Raw genomic sequence first — 17,487 nt, 5'->3', positions numbered from 1 at the left:
CCCTTCATCTTGGGCTTGGTGAACTCAACCCGGGAGCACAGAAATAAACCTGCCCGCTTTAAAAAAAAAAAAGAAGCAGCAGCAGCAAGAGAATATGCTGTGCCAAAATGAGGAAGTAAACCAAAAAAGAGGAAGAAAAACATGGGACAAAGGGGACAAAGAATCCAACACAAAAGAAAGGTCTCATTATGATATGGTCCCATCTTGCCCCATGGCATCAAACTGAGCTTTCCTCACTTAAATGAACACCAAAAAAAACTTAAAAGAATATAATTCTAATAAAAGTAAATAAGGGCAGGCCATGGTGGCTCAGCAGGCAGAGTGCTCGCCTGCCATACCAGAGACCCAGGTTCAATTCCTGATGCCTGCCCATGTGAAAAAAAAGAAAGGAAATAAGCAGAAGTTATTATTCTGACCATTTCATTAATAGTAGTTTTTTTAAAAGATTACTTACAGAACTAGCTGTGCACTGTCATGTCTCCGACGTGTTATAAGAAATTTTTCCCGCCACTGCACAAAGTTCCCCAACACATCACCAGCTCCTCCAATTAAGCTGATTAGGTTTCCATTTGTCCAAATCTCCAGTCCAACTAGCACAATTCGAATATTTAACATAATATACATCTAGAAAGAAAAGAGAAATAAATGTATATAAAATATGTTAAAGAATACAAAAAAAAATCTTTTAACCACATGATCAAGTAACACAACTACTTATATTAAAAATAGGAGTCCCACATGCAAAAAAAACTTTCCTTCAATATAATAAGACTCTAACCTCTCTGAGTCTCAGTTTCCTTATCCACAAAATGATAATAACAGAGGTTCAAAGTTCTTTTTATCTTCCATTTCAAAATCTGAAACTGAACTCTGAAAACTGAAAATTTTTGGTAAATTTGGTTCTGAAACTTGCCATGAATTGATGCAAGGTTACTTATAGTCAATATTTATCCTACTTAATATAAATACTCATACATTTCACTGCAGAGAGACTAATGAGTCTGATTACAAGGTGCTGGCCCTCATCCCGGTGGAGCTGTGATGTAATACACAGCATATGAACATATTACCTTTCTAAACTCGTACCTAAAATTTTAATCACACATGCCCCAAGGAACTATGATATCCATTTCACAGGATACCATGAAGTGTAAATAAGTTAATAAATGCAAATTGTAAGAATTCATTAAGAGAATGCTAGCAGCATCCTCATTGTCATCATTCTTATTAGACTTACTGTGCATATCAAGGAACCCAGTATAGATGAAATTATCTTAAGAACTCTATCTAATTTTTCAATATATATCTGGATGAACTCCAAGATTTCAATCCAAATTACATGCAGACACACACACAATTAATACTGTCATATCAAGGTTTCAAAGTAGGAGGCAGTTTTATTCAAAATAAGATTCTCTCAATAAAAATTGAAATATCTTTTCATAATTGCCAAATCCTATAGCATATCTACCCTGAAGATAAAGTACATGCTAATATAAAATCTCTTCTACTTAAACTTTCATTTCCAACATAAGTAAAATTATAAAACAAACTAGAAAGCTGACCTCTGAAAGACTGAGTCATTTAGAAACTGGGGTAGTCAAGAGTTCAGATTGAGACAACTTTTAAATTCTGTTCCAAGACTGTGAAGGGATAGGATAGAATAACCTTGCTGATAGAAAATACAACTTACACTATCTAAGTAGTTTGCTAAACGAATCATTTCTTCCCTTACAGCAGTCTGATTTCTCCCCATCATGTCATACTGAAAAGCAAGGAAAATTATTACCAAAGTAGTTTAAGAATAAAAACTTCTATAATCTGCTACAGAGAAATAAGGAATTCAAATATTTCCTTTGAACCAAAAATTGAAGCATTTATCATTTACCAGCACTTCAAATTAATAAATTTAGAGGACACTGGTTAGAGATAAATAGGAATAAAAGGAAAACAAGCACAAGTCCAAAATGAATATGAATAAAAAAGCACTGAGATGTAAATCCTTCTCCAAATTAGTATAACTTTGCAACGAGTTTATTCTTAGTTCTTTTATTAATTCAATGCAAAATTATTTCCAAGCATTTCACAAAGTCAGAGTTTAAATCAAGTGAAATGCATAACCAAAGGAATAAATGATTTTTTTTTCTAAATCCTGGGCTATAACAATAATGAGAGATTAACCAGTGATCACTGGTTGAGACATTTATATAAGAGACAGAAATATATAGAAGTATATTAAGGCAAACAAATGACACAACTGATACTTTTCTTTGAGACCTGGCTAAATACAAATATCTTCTTTTAGCATTACTTTAAAGTAATGCTAAAGTAATGACCAATGCTAAAGTAATGACCAACTTGCTAACAAACAAAAAAAGAATTTTAAAAAGAACTTATGGTTTTACGCTATAATAAAGGTATTAATACCAGATTTTATCATATAGGAAATATTATATTCTCTTAAATAAGAAAAAAACTGAATACATTTGACAGGGTTTGATTGAAACGAACCACTTTTTTTTACACCAGTAATAATTTATCTGGAAATTAATAAAGAAAAATATTTTTAAACACTATTTTTGTGATGTGTCCAAAATAGTCTACACAATCTTTTTACCCATTATTGGGGCACAGAGTTCACACTTGCTTATATTTCCTATTCTTTCTCCTTTTATCTATTGAGGCTAATGAACCTATGGAGAGGAAATATGAATAATTTTATGCTTTAATAAAAATAGCTTATTTCTTTTCCAGCCTACACTAGAAGGTTCCTTTCAAACCATAAAAATCCTCAAAACTGTCTCTGCAGCTTACAAGAAAGAAACTGTCAATCATCTTTCTACAGACTAGGTTTGTAGCAAAAGCAAGACAAAAAGTTTCTAATAATCCATATTTTAAATGATATAGCAGTCATACTGAAAACCAGTAATCCCGTAAATGCTGAGACAGACTCAGTATATCTCTAAAGTAAAGCAAAATTCATAAATACACATAAGGAAACTGCCTTGGTATTATCCTTGTCCTTTGAAACTTAATACTATTTATATGTTAACGTTCTTTTTTATATTTTCCAAACCATATTTTCCTTTCCGAAGCATGCCAAGACCTACAAGTTTTTATTTCTTATGGCAGTCCTTTAAAGTCAGCTAAAAATTTCTCAAGACCCTAAGTGATGGGCAGTACAGTGTCACTTAAGAAATTGAGCATAAGCAAGTTGCCAGAAAGAACGGCGGGAAAAAACATCAGTAAAGAGTACAGTTAGAGTTAGTCAGATTTGCTACATTCAGCTTCTGGTGGTATTATAAATATTAAGTAGGTTTAAAGAAAAAAGGTAATTTTGGTTTTAAAACTATCATTTAAGAAAAATTAATGTAAATACATTTTACATTTTCTTCAGGGAATGCTCACTTATCTGCTTTTCATGAAAAAGAGGAAAAACTTTCACCAATCCTACCCTCTCCTTGTCTACGACAATGAACAGTTCCACATAGCGGGTCTGTGGCAGGACAGCTCTTTTTCTCTGTCAAAAACACAAACATCATGAAGGCAAACAAAATTTACAAGGCCATAAGTTTTGCATACTCTATAATGACCTAACCCTAATCTCTGGTCATTTGTTTCATGCCTATTTAGAACATCTACAAAATGATCTTACTTAACATAGTCTACATCAGTTAAAAAATATCTTAAGAAAAGTGATATCTGATATTTGAGCTGATCTGAGAAAAACTCAAGTTAAAGATAAAATGGATTATTCAAGTTTACAAAGCAAAAGAATTACTGATTTTCTAAAATAAAAACGATACACTTATATACACAAACAGACATACATTTTAATGGGAAACCCATCACTATCTTGCAAAAAAGAAAGAATAACCACCAATTATCCGGAGCAGAAGTGAGGATATAGTTGCCACTTTAAAAATGACTAGTTTTGTGATTTTACAGAAATTCAGAATAAGCTAAAGTTTAAATGTTTTCCAATGTTTAAAGTTAAAAAGAACACTCCAATAGCCAAAAGAGTGGATGGTTTGTAGGAGAGGCAGTGAAAATAATATCATAAACTAACATGGGCTAAGTAAAAATACACTGGACATTGATAGAATCAAAGGTAGCGCCAGGCACACCCCTTTTCCAACACATCATCTCAATGCAGAAATGTATATTCCCTACAGCTGAGGTTGATACAGTCCTAGAACCATTTTAGTCTAAGAAACCCAGGTCCAGAGTAAGCGGTAAGACCTAAAGAAGTCTCAAAACAGGGATACTAATGCCTTTGGACAACAACTATCTGCATCATTGTTAATTAAATAGAGAAAATCATAACCATCTTATCAGGTTGGTTTGAAAATTAGAAGTAATATCTGAATTCCTAAAACCAAATCTCTCTCTTTCTCCAATCTATAGTTCAAGAATCACCATTCCAGTTTGTGTAGGGAGAATCTAAACAATAATTCTGTTGCCCTCTGAAAGACAGTGTAATGAACTATTAAGTTGCAATGCAAAAAAAAAACACATGCACAACTATTAAGATTCAAGCCTTATTTTCCAAAGCAGGGAAACTATATCCCACCGTGACTGTAATAAGTTTGGTGGCAGGAACTGCATATTGCTCATTTTTGTATCTCCTGGTACCTATCACAATACCTGGCACAGGACTGGCAAAAAAAAAAGTGTTAATGAGTAAGTACATGGTTTTCTAAAAGTGTAATATGAGCATAAAGAATTATACTATTTCCTTACTCGTAGTAGTTGAGTCATGGTAGGAGGCTCGTCCTCTTCATTCTTTGTGATTTCTTTCTCTATATCCTTATTAGAAACCCCACATTTCAGAGGCTCTTTGTGGACATCATCCATGCGATAAAAGATGTGCTCAAAATGAGAACTGTTTTGCAGTGGTTCAATCCCATAACTTGTATTCTCTAAATGCAGCAATCCTCTAAAAATTCCATTACCACGTAAAAATTTTTAAGAAAAACGCACACACACACACACAGAGAGAAAAGAATCAGGAAACCTGAATGCAAGCCTTAGTTCTTAACAAGTATAAGAAGAAGTAACATGATATAGAGAAAAAACCAGACGTTTCAGAGTCAGGTGGACCTAAATTTAAAGCTCAAGACAGTCACTTACTAGTACCACTGTAGGACGGTTACACTTAAATAACCTCTCTGAGGGATTACGGTTAAACAGAAAGCAGTAGGGATTAGTGGTTAAAAGGGTGCATTCTGGAGCCAGAGGACCACAGTTTAGATACAAATTATATGTCCTACTAGCTATGGGACTTTCAGCAAATTATTTAACCTCTGCCATAGCTTACTACATATATAGGGTTGTTCTGAAAACTAAATTACTTAATAAGCAAAAAATACATAGAACATTGCCAGGCACACACTAACTATTCAGTGTTAATATTATTTAAATGAAAATAATCACAGCCATCTTACAGAGTTGGCTTTAGAATTAGAAGTAATATTTATACATTCAATCAGCATTCAGTCAACCAACACAGTGCTATATTGCCAGGCACTCATTAAATGTAATTTTAACATGATCACTTCACTGCTGTGTGCTACAACTTCTCTTAACCTCAGTTTGCTCACTTATATATGGGGATAATAAGTCATTATGAGGCTTAAATGAAAGACTATAGATGAAAATTTTATAAACAGAAGGTGTTACAGAATAAAGTATATTTTAAATAGAATTTAGTGGTCTCAAAAAATGAAAATTTCCCCTTGGATATTAAAACTCACCAACTATAATAGTATCCTAAATAAACGCACCAAGAGTATCTTCAACATAGCTACAAAGACATTCAATGAGTTCAAAATGAAATCTAATCTTGTTAAAGTTCCCAAAATGACTTAATTTGGAGACAGAGATAGAAGAAGATGTGAGGAACAGGGAAAATTCTTCTTTTAAATAGATAAAGAAAATTCCTTACCTGAGTCCAAAACAGTCGCTAAGAGCAACAGATGAATTATAAACTCCCTCCACATAGCCCTGATAATGGCAGTGACTCTAAATGAGAAATGCTGTATTATCTTCAAATACTGTTATGATATCGAAAATCATCAGAGAAAATGCAGAGCTCACAAAATTACTTGAGGCCAATAAACTAAAAAAGTTTATTTATATTACTGGCACCTCATGCTATCACACGGCATTTTTCAGACTATCTACTGTCACCCTATCAGTACACAAATGTTCAGGTAGAATTCGTAAGGATACTAAGTATAAACAGCTCTGCTCCAGTGACCTTTCAGCCTAGAGGCAGAACAAGATAATATTACACCATGTTTAACATTTTAAGTCACAGTCAATCAAAAAAGCAATAGCAGCCAATTGGCATGTACTACAAAAGAGGACCTCAAGCGAGAGCCTAATAATGTCAACAACAACAAAAAAATCAGTATGAGGGGGAAGAAAGTGGTTTTGATCATTTGTTTTTCTTTTCTTCCTACAAGGAATATAATAATATAATTATTATATATTAATATATATGTATTAATATGTAACATTTGGAGAAATCTAGATGAAGGATATGTACAAATATATAATAAATACATTGTTTATTTTTATATAATATATTATTTAATAATATATGATAAATATATTATTTATTTTATTAATAACTATAATAATGTTATTATTAGTTATAGACTTGACCAGGTTCAAATATGTATGCATTTATAGGTTTAATTTTGAGCAAGAAATCAACCACAAACATAACATAATGCAATGGAAATGCATACATGTCATTTACTAATACCAGATTCTTTAGTACCTGATAAAATTTTATCACCTTTAAAACAATTACAAAATGTTAAAAAGGAAAAGCCAGGGGAGGTTGAGGATTCCCTACGAGATGACACATCACAAGGCCCCCATAGTTAAAACAGTATGGTACTGACATGAATAGAGAGTTCAATCAGTGGAACAGAATAGAAAGTCTTGAAATAGATCACAGTACACAGGGAACTTTAAATGATAAAAGTGGCATCTCAAATTACTAGATCAAAGATAAACTTTTTAATAAACGATGCTTGGTCCACTGGTTAAACATTTGTAAAAAAAAAAAAAAGGATAAAATTAGATCTCTACCTCACACCATTCATAAGAACAAACCCCAAAGAGAAAAAGAATCTAAATATGAAAAATGAAACCAAATAAAAACTAGAAGAAAACATAGGTGCCTTCCTCTTTAACCTGGGTTTATAGAAAGACTATCACTCAAATCTAGATGCAGTAAAATTTTATTATATAAATTTTTTTTAACTTCTGTGTGGAAAGAAACACCATTAACAATCAAAAGATAACTGACAGAAAAGGAGAAAATATTTACAACCAATATTAAATATAAAAGGGTAATCTTCCTAAATATAAAGAACTCAGAAATTAAGGAGGAAAAGATCAAAATCCAAAAGAAACTGGGCAAAAGACAAGTACAGGCATTTCACAAAAGAAGTTACACTGTAGTTATATAAAAGAATTATTTGTTTTGAGGAAATATATACTGAAGTATTTAAGGGTAAACGGACATTAGGTCTGCAACATACTCAAAGGTTCAAAAAAATATGGCAAAAAAGATAAAGCAAATATAGTAAAATGTTAACATTTGGAGAAATCTAGATGAAGGATATGTACAAATTTTTGCTTTATTCCTGCAACCTTTCCTGTTAGTCTGAAATTGTGAAAGTTTTTAACATGTTAAAACAAGTATATGCTGAACACTGAATTTCAATAGTTTACAGCTTTCGCTAGTGTGGGACAATTCTCAATCACTAATTTTTTGCTTTCTAGTGCTTATAAAGAGTAGCGTTGATGTTGCTTTTCCTCACCAGAAGCAAATAAATACCTTCTATATTACAAATAAAACAGCACTTTTGAGATAGTAATACTGTAATTCATAGCACTCAAAGATGAAACGTTTCTAGCTTCAACTGTAATAGAAGCTCTCTTATCTGACATTACTGAAATTCAGCAGTTGGTCATTTAATTTACCAACTTAATGATTTTTTAATAACTTATTTTCATTAAATATTTTCAAAGTATTTAGTTATCAAAAAAATAGTATTTTGTGAGTTTATGAAACATCTTATTAAACTGCACAATAACAGTAACAAGAGGAACTGGAATATTTTGAAAATACAAACTAATTCTCTGTAATCACAAAAACACAACTAGTGGGAAGAGAAGTGCATAGAACTATTAGAGAACAATCTAGTAGCCACAAGAGGAAACAAAGAGGATCAGTTATTCTGAGGAATTAAAATAATTTCTAATACATATGCAAGGTTCTAAGACATACAGTAATCTGGAATTTTATTTCACCCAGCAACCTAAAGGTGATTTTTTTAAACTTTGTGTCTTTGTGAAAAATAGCTTTCTGAAACGCACTGGTGATGAAAACTAGATAATAGCTTTATAAATTATTTTTATACTAATAGCAAATTAAATGGTTCAATAAGGAATTAAGGTATACTTTCAAAGCTATTATTAACTTTTGGCAGAAAAATCAAAAACTTCTATTTTCAAAATATAAACCCCCCCCCCGCCCATTTCATAACTAGTAAGGATGATTATCATTAAATAAATTATTTTCCTAGTCTTAGGGGGGAAAAAAACTCTAAGTACTGAGATACTGGACAGCTCTGTAAGGTACAGTTTAGCCTACATAAATGCACCCATCCTTACCCCTCAGAATTCCATATATTATAATGGAAATGGTGCCCTTTGGAGTTGTATAATATAACAGGCTTGAGTATCTGAGTAGAATTCATTTTAAAATGACAATTGTTTTAAATCCTGCTATTGGATGATCAAGAAGAAAATATATTACCTGTATATCGGGATGGTCAGTGATCAGAGTCCCTTCCTTGTTATAGGTATAAACTACAAAATCTTTGGGTAAAAGATCTCTGGAAAAAGAACATATCAATTTAAATCAAGAACATAAGGGCACAACTCCTAAGACATTATTCCTAAAAAAGATGAGCAGGAATAAATAAAACCTTTCACTATAAATTACTATTAAAAGAATCTATTTTAAAAAGCCCATAAAGGGACTTGAATCTGAAATAGTGTGCATTACTTACTCATAAAAAACATTAAGCTGCACATTTGTTTCAAATGGTCATAAAACACTGGTTGCAAAAAACTTAAATTTTTCTTAAATTTAATTTTCCTTAAATTTTTCTGATACATCTCATGGGAAAAGTATAAATAAGGTTACTTATAGCATACGATATTTGTACAAAAATATATATATATTTTATTCTCTCTTCTAGACCTCCTATATGAAGAAGCATTCATTGCCTTAACCACCTAATAAGTACAGAGGCAAAATTCTGTCTCAGATGTTAGGGAAAACATTCCTGATTCCTGAAGCTTCCATGCGAAGGAAGTTCAGTAGTATAATCACACGTGTAAGGACAGAGTTATTCTGCGGCAGGACTGCAGCAGCTCTATGCTCACCTTCAGGGCTTATGGACAAGTCAGAGATGCAATGTGCTAGCTAGTGATTTATAATGTGCTGTTCAAAGTTCAAACTCTGCTGGAGGCACCCAGGACCAGCTTGCCTATCTTATATAGAGATGGCTAGAATGATGGTTTGCATTTGATGTAATCACTTACATAGCCTGACTTTAGCCATATAAGCAGCATAATATAAAGGACCCCTTTTTTTTTCAATTTATTTATTAATTAAAAAAATAAAGAAACAAAATAAAACAACATACATAATCAGTAATTTACAATATCATCACTTAGTTGCATACTTATCATTTCTTAGAACATTTGCATTAATTCAGAAAAAGAAATAAAAACACAATAGAAAAGAAATAAAACGAACACAGGAAAAAAAAAAGATTATACCTACCACACCCCTTACCCCTCGCTTTCACTGATCACTAGCATTTCAAACTACATTTATTTTAGCATTTGTTCCCCCTATTATTTATTTTTATTCCATATGTTCTACTCCTTTGTTTACAAGGTAGATAAAAGGAGCATCAGACACAAGGTTTTCACAATCACACAGTCACACTGTGACAGCTGTATCATTCTTCAATCATCCTCAAGAAACATGGCTACTGGAATACAGCTCTACATTTTCAGGCAGTTCCCTCCAGCCTCTCCATTACATCTTGAATAACAAGATGATATCTACTTGATGGATAAGAATAACCTCCAGGATAACCTCTCGACTCTGTTTGGAATCTCTCAGCCATTGACACTTTGTAAAGGACCCCTTCGGTAAACTTTTGCCAGGGCTCCCCTGAGAGTAAGATACCTCATACATACCTCAGTGGTTACTAATCTGAAGGCAAAGCACATTTGTGCAACTGAGAAGGAACCTGGCAGCAGGGGGATAGGGAGGGGTGGAGGGGGAAGCAGGGCGAGGCGGAGGGGGGGGGGGGGGGGAGTAGCGATGGCTGTGCCAGAAAGTTTTCAAACCCATCCATGATTACCTGCATTCTCTCTAACTCTATTAAGACATTACACAAGTATATAGCCTATAAAGTCTTGAGTCCTTTCAATTATCCAACCCTGTGCATTCATTGCACTGTCTCCCCTTCTCCTACACTCCTTCCCTACACATACACACACATAAAACAACAACAACAACAACAAAAAAAAAAACAGTTTGCTCTCTCTACTGGTAAATTTGAAAAGAATAACAAGATTCTTGACTTGGTTCTGTTCTCTTTCCTCTTTGGAAGTCACTGCTGGCCAAGTAAGAGCACAAATTCTACTTGTTCTCCAGAAGCAGAAACAGAACATGTCAGTAGAACACTGACATGAATGGCCAAACCTGCCTAACACTAGGGTCAGTATTAGTGGGTCCATCAGGCTCTCATTCTAAGCTAAATCCTCCAACTCAGCCTTTATCCATAATAAAAGTGTTATTTTGAGCTCCTATCTAACTTACCCTCCTATTTTGGCTTTAAGTTTGTTCAACACAGGCAGAGAAGATGTTTGGTATATTCTGCCTCCCTATTACTAGCCCCCTGCCAAACATCTCTATATAAATGATTATGTACACTCTTCCATAAGAGAGGGTTCACAGATTTAATTAAATACTCAAGAGATTTGAGACCACTATTCTAAGACAATGGGAGCAAACTATGTGATGCTGAGTAAGTGAACTCAACTTCCTAAACCTAGTATTCATATGCACAAAACGAGGACAATAAAGACTGTTATATAACATATAACATATTGTTGTGACAATATGACACCTAAGAACATGGTTATGGAAATTTTTATAAGCTGAAAATTATGCAAACATAAGGAGTTATTTGTTACAATAATTTTAATTAACATACATCTCTTTGTAGGAGAAAATATTTAGATCTATTAAATGTTTTAATATTCATATCATTACACTAGAGTCAAGCAGAATCTTTTTTTAAGAATAAAATAATAAATATGAAAATAGGAGATAAAATGCCTGGAAGAAGAAAAATAGTTTATAAATGTTAGCTTCTATCAATTAAAGTTAAAAGCCTAGGAATGCTTCTCTGAAAGCATCTATCATACTGTCTGAAATTCTGCCAGGAAGACTGGAACCCTTTGAGTCAATATCCTATTCTAAGACAAAAAGTGCTTCTCAAAGGATCACCTGGAAGAGTGCTAAAATAGACTGCTGGTATACACCTCCAAAAATTCTGATGCAGTCTAGGGTTAGGTCTGAGAATGTGTATTCTTAAACTTCCTGGTGATGCTGCTGCTCCTATCAGGACCACAACTTGAGCAGCACTTCCCTACAAAGTCAGACACTGCATTCCCTCATTCATAACTCAGTGTAAATGAGTTTTATTAGATGGCTTCTTTGCTGTAGTCACCAAAAATGAAATAGGAAGTTTTGCTAGGTAGGGAAGGGGAGAAGGGGATCCTAAGCACAGAGCAGATGACATGAACTTGGGTAGTACAGCACAGGGACTATGCACTTCAAAAGAGCAGTCAAAGAACACAGGAGACTGAGGCAGAATCAAGTGAAGACATACTAAAATGAAGTAAAGAGATTAAAAAGGGAAGATGAAAGGCCATTTAAGACTTTACCTCTGCTCAATTGTTCGCTGGGTCAGTTGTGATTATTTTAAAGTTTTCTTCTTATGTGCAACTTTCTCTTATTTTAATTTAAACTTATTTTCCCTTGCTCTAACATCAGAAGAAATACAAAATAGTATGGCTTTTTCCATACATCTACCCTTATTATCCTCACTTCTTATCAATCTACTAAGCAATATCTAACTAGAAACCAATATTCTATTGAAGAAAACACTACTGAAACACCAAAGTAAATCAAAGTTCTTACCTGTTTCTTTCCAAGTGAATGATATGCTCTTTGCCTTCTGTCTGGATGACATAAGATACCTAAATACATGGGAAAGGGGGAGGGGGAACACCATCTTGTAAATTACTTTTCAATAATGGGTCATTTATAAGACAGGAAATTCCATTCTAAATTAAAATAATTTCATACTGACTGCAATTGTTTTACAAAAGAAACTTCTTTTTTTGCTGTTATATAATAAGAAAATACTCTGCTAATCCCTAGTTTCCTTTAAAAAACCTAATGTGAACAATTATGTCAATGTTTACCTAAACACTTACTTAGATTCATATTCAACTACAAGTTTGTGTACTATCTTGTAAGTCCGTTATTTATTACTTACATTATAAAACATTTTTTACTTTTGTTTAAATAAAACTAATCTCTTAATTCAAGCAACTACCCCTAGTTCTAATTATGCAGAACTTCAAAAGAAATGTATACACCTGATGACTTAAAAATCTTCACACAGCTTACTACATTTCATTAATTTTAAACACACTTTTCCCCTTTATTTTAACATCTTTGAAATTACAATGCATCAGACAATGAAGGACAAACCAGTATAACTGGCAGCATTTCTGGTTCTTTCTTTCTTAGTGGTACATGAAATAATCATGTCTTACAATGAATTAAGGTAACAAACACATTAAAAACCTCATGAGATGCTTTCTTCTTTTCCCCAGTGTGGTGGTTTGGAGCCATGTACCTTTAAAAAAAATGCTCTTAAACTTAATTCATATCTGTGGATGTGAACCCATTTGTAAGTAGGACCTTTTGATTGAAGTTACCTCATTTAAGGTGTGACTCAACAACATCAGGATGGGTTTTAATACTATTACCAGAGTCCTTTATAAGCAGAATGAAATTCAGGCAAAGAGAGAAAAGCATGGGAAACAAGAACCTGAAGGTCAACAGAAACCAGAAGAGAAGGGAGAGGCCAGGAGGGCTCCTGTGTGTCAGGGTCTAGGGACCAAAGATCACCGACAGCCCAGCCCCAGAACTTCAATTTTCAGAAAGAAAGCATCACTTTAATGATGTCTTAACTCTGACTTCTAGCCTCAAAAATATAAACCAGTAAATTCCCAAGGTTTAAGCAAACATACTGCATGGTATTTGCTTGAGAACCCAGAAAACTAAAGCACCCAGCTACTCACCATTTCATTAGCCAAAAGGACTTAGTGTGATCTCTAAAACAAGGAGATCCAACTCTAAATTAAGAATAAACTCGGATGCACAGGTAGTTCAGTGGTCAGATTGCCCACCTTTCATATGGGACACCTGGGTTTGATTTCCAGACCATGCACCACCACCCCCAAAAAAAGAATAAAGTCATGAATGAGCCCAACATATAACATTATTAGAAGTGTATATTTCTTCTCCATTCTGTCTCCTATCTCTAAGTTAACACTTTGCCATTAACATTAATCCCTCTGCCAGGGCACGATGACCTCTGACTTCTACAGCCTAGATCAAGTTCTAAATCCTAGCATTCTACTTTCACATCCTGAGTAGGAATCTGAGATCTCATTGCTATCTGCTTCAATCTCCATTGAGGCACTGAAAACACCATCTCCTTCTACTGCCACAGGTTTGGCATATGTCCTTCTAGACTTTTTGCTCTTGGCCATCATTGTCATTTCTATTAAGAATTCTGATTCATCAACAGAAGAGTGGCTAAACAAACTGTGGTATATACATACGATGGAATACTATGCAGCTTTAAGACAGGATAAACTTATGAAGCATGTAATAACATGGATGGACCTAGAGAACATTATGCTGAGTGAGTCTAGCCAAAAACTAAAGGACAAATACTGTATGGTCCCACTGATGTGAACAGACATTCGAGAATAAATTTGGAATATGTCATTGGTAACAGAGTCCAGCAGGAGGAAGAAACAGGGTAAGAGAATGGGCAATTGGAGTTGAAGGGATACAGACGGTGTAACAGGACTAGATACAAAAACTCAAAAATGGACAGCACAATAATACCTAATTGTAAAGTAATCATGTTAAAACACTGAATGAAGCTGCATCTGAGCTATAGGTTTTTGTTTTGTTTTGTTTTGTTTTGTTTTGATTTTACTATTATTAATTTTATTTTTTTCTCTATATTAACATTCTATATCTTTTTCGGTTATGTTGCTAGTTCTTCTAAACCGATGCAAATGTACTAAGAAATGATGATCATGCATCTATGTGAGGATGTTAAGAATTACTGATTGCATATGTAGAATGGTATGATTTCTAAATGTTGGGTTAATTTCTTTTTTTCCGTTAATTAAAAAAAAAAAAGAGAGAGAAGGGGTAATTGGAGCTGAAGGGATACAGACTGTACAACGGGACTGGATATAAAAACTCAGAAATGGACAGCACAATACTACCCAATTGTAATGCTATTATGTTAAAACCCTGAATGAAGCTGCATGTGAGGTATAGGTTTTTTGGTTTTTTTTTTTTTTCTTTCTATTATTGTTTTAATTCTTATTCTGTTGTCTTTTTATTTCTTTTTCTAAATCGATGCAAATGTACTAAGAAATGATGAATATGCAACTATGTGATGTTATTAAGAATTACTGATTGTACATGTAGAATGGAATGATTTCTAATTGTTTTGTTAATTCTTTTTTTAATTAATAAAAAAAAAAAAAGAATTCTGAGAGTCTGAGGATTGATTTCTTTAATATTCTTCCCCAAAATATCTATAGATTGCTCACTCCCCTTCTTCTGGGCTTTGCTTCAGGATCACCTTCGCAGTAAAGCCTTTCATGACCATCCTACTAAAAAGGTAACTGTACTGCCCCCACCCCAAGCACGTCCTATCCCCTTTCCTGCTTTAATTTTCTCTATAACATTCATCACTATCTTAAGTAACTAGATTTGTTTATTGTCTTTCTCTTTTCGCTAGAATGGAAGCTCCACGAAATTTATGGATTTTGTTCACTATCTAAACAGCATCTAGCATTTGGTGGGTACTCAATAAATACACTTGAATGAGTAAGTTAAACTCATATGAACATAGTTCAATAGGCACTGACCATACCACTTCTCCAAATATATATGAGAACATACGAGTGACAGTTATTTTATTACAAACACAAGTGTCTATGTAGATAGTACTGATGAAGATAGTGGCATAGACAGCAAAATTTAGCACATTGTGCCTGTGCTAAAGGAGTCCAGAATCTAGTGAGGAAAAGGTGAAAAATAATAAAGCAGACATCAATTCTATTGTAAGGAAAAAGAAAATCAAATGGTAGACTGTCCAGTTCAAATAAAAAATTGTTATTGGACAAAGCCCACGAATTATTTTGCCCAATGCACTCAATAACCAATTCCTGAGACACTGGAGTTTCAAAGAGAGAAGGAGATGATTCCTAGGTGCATAGTAAGAGAGCAGATGGCCTAACAGTACAAAATCTGTCTCTCAGAACTGCAGTAATTCTGACAGTTTTAGTAGAGAAAAACATGGGCAGTGTTTAGGATAATGAGCACAAGTGGCACCCAATGATGTAATCAGCGATGATGTGATTGTTGAGTATATACAGATTATTTACATGCTTAGTCACAGCAAGAAAATGATAGAATATTATAAGGTATATGTGCTGGCTTGAAAGGATGTATGTACCCTAGAAAAGCCATGTTTTAATCCTAATCCCATTTTGTAAAGGCAGCCGTTTCCTCTAATCCCTATTCAGTACTGTATATTTGAAACTGTAATTAAATAATCTCCCTGGAGATGACTCAATCAAGAGTGGTTGTTAAACTGGATTAGGTAGAGACGTGTCTCCACCCATTTGGGTGGGTCTTGATTAGTTTACTGAAATCCTATAAAAGAGAATGACAAGAGAGAAAGCCAGGAGATTCAGAGAGAGCAGAGAATACTGCAGCACCACGAAGCAGAGTCCACCAGCCAGCGACCTTTGGAGATGAAGAAGGAAAATGCCTCCCGGGCAGCTTCATAAAACAGGAAACCAAGAGAGAAAGTTAGCAGATGATGCCATGTTCACCATGTGCTGTTCCAGCTGAGACAGAATCCCTATGTTCACCATGTGCCCTTCCACTTGAAAGAGAAACCCTGAACTTCATCAGCCTTCTTGAACCAAGGTATCTTTCCCTAGATGCCTTTGATTGGACATTTCTATAGACTTGTTATAACTGGGACATTTTCTCGGTCTTAGAACTGTAAACTAGCAACTTATTAAATTCCTCCTTTTTAAAAACCATTCCATTTCCAGTATACTGCATTCTGGCAGCTAGCAAACTAGAACAGTACAAGTGACTTGCAGATTAAAGTTTAAACTATTGAGCATGTCAGGTGGGCCCATTTTGATTAGATCCAGTCTTGGTTATCAAGATAACTTTGAACTTGAGGTAGGCTAGTTCTGGCCTGACCCAAGACCCCTCGTTAATAAACATGTCTTTAGTGATTACAAGACTTTAAAGTTGAAAAACTTGATAACCGTGTACAAATGAAGGTTAGACACAAGGTTTTTAAAATCACAGGGCCAAAAGATAAAGGCTATACAATCATTATCAGAGATCAAGGCAGCTGGATTACAATTTAGAGGTTTCAGGTTTTTCCCTTTGTCTACTTCAATATACCAGAAAGCAAAAAGGAATATCTATATAATGATTCAGTAATCAAAATTATCCCTTAACTCAGCACCAAAGGACTGAGAAAACCTTCTCGACCAAAAGGGGGAAAAGAGAAATGAGACAAAATAAAGTGTCAATGACTGAGAGATTACAGAGTCAAGAGGTTATCCTGGAGCTTATTCTTACACATTAAATAGATATCACCTTTTTAGTTAAGGTATAACAGAGACGCTGGAGGGAACTGCCTGAAAATGTAGAGTTGTGTTCCAGTAGCCATGTTTTTTGAAGATGATTATATAATGATATAGCTTTCGCAGTGTGACTGTATGATTGTGAAAACCTTGTGTCTGATGCTCCTTTTATCTATATCTTATGGACAGATGAGTAAAACATATGGATTAAAATACATAAATAATAGGGGGAAAAATGTTGAAATAAATTTAGTCGATTGAAATGCTAGTGATCAATGAAAGGGAGGGGTCAGGGTACAGTATGTATGAATTTTTTTCTGGGTTTTTTTTTCTGAATTGGTGCAAATGTTC

The 17,487-nt window shown here is 34.0% G+C and overlaps 1 protein-coding gene across 2 annotated transcripts in view; it reads right to left on the bottom strand.

Annotated features, from left to right (window-relative positions):
- ADAM9 (ADAM metallopeptidase domain 9) overlaps positions 1-17,487 on the bottom strand; it is a 188,742-nt gene that overhangs the window by 131,879 nt on the left and 39,376 nt on the right. For both annotated transcript variants that reach the window (XM_077152534.1, XM_077152535.1), the window contains exons 3-9: positions 12,326-12,384; positions 8,846-8,924; positions 5,948-6,024; positions 4,744-4,939; positions 3,455-3,520; positions 1,694-1,765; positions 455-624 (exon numbers count right to left, since the gene is read on the bottom strand). In XM_077152534.1, the coding sequence (XP_077008649.1) occupies positions 455-624; positions 1,694-1,765; positions 3,455-3,520; positions 4,744-4,939; positions 5,948-6,024; positions 8,846-8,924; positions 12,326-12,384 (719 nt within the window). The remainder of the gene's footprint in view (positions 1-454; positions 625-1,693; positions 1,766-3,454; positions 3,521-4,743; positions 4,940-5,947; positions 6,025-8,845; positions 8,925-12,325; positions 12,385-17,487) is intronic.

This window comes from Tamandua tetradactyla, chromosome 3 (assembly GCF_023851605.1).
Source record: "Tamandua tetradactyla isolate mTamTet1 chromosome 3, mTamTet1.pri, whole genome shotgun sequence".
Classification (NCBI taxonomy): Eukaryota; Metazoa; Chordata; class Mammalia; order Pilosa; family Myrmecophagidae; genus Tamandua; species Tamandua tetradactyla.
This window is presented reverse-complemented; position numbering and strand designations above follow the sequence as displayed.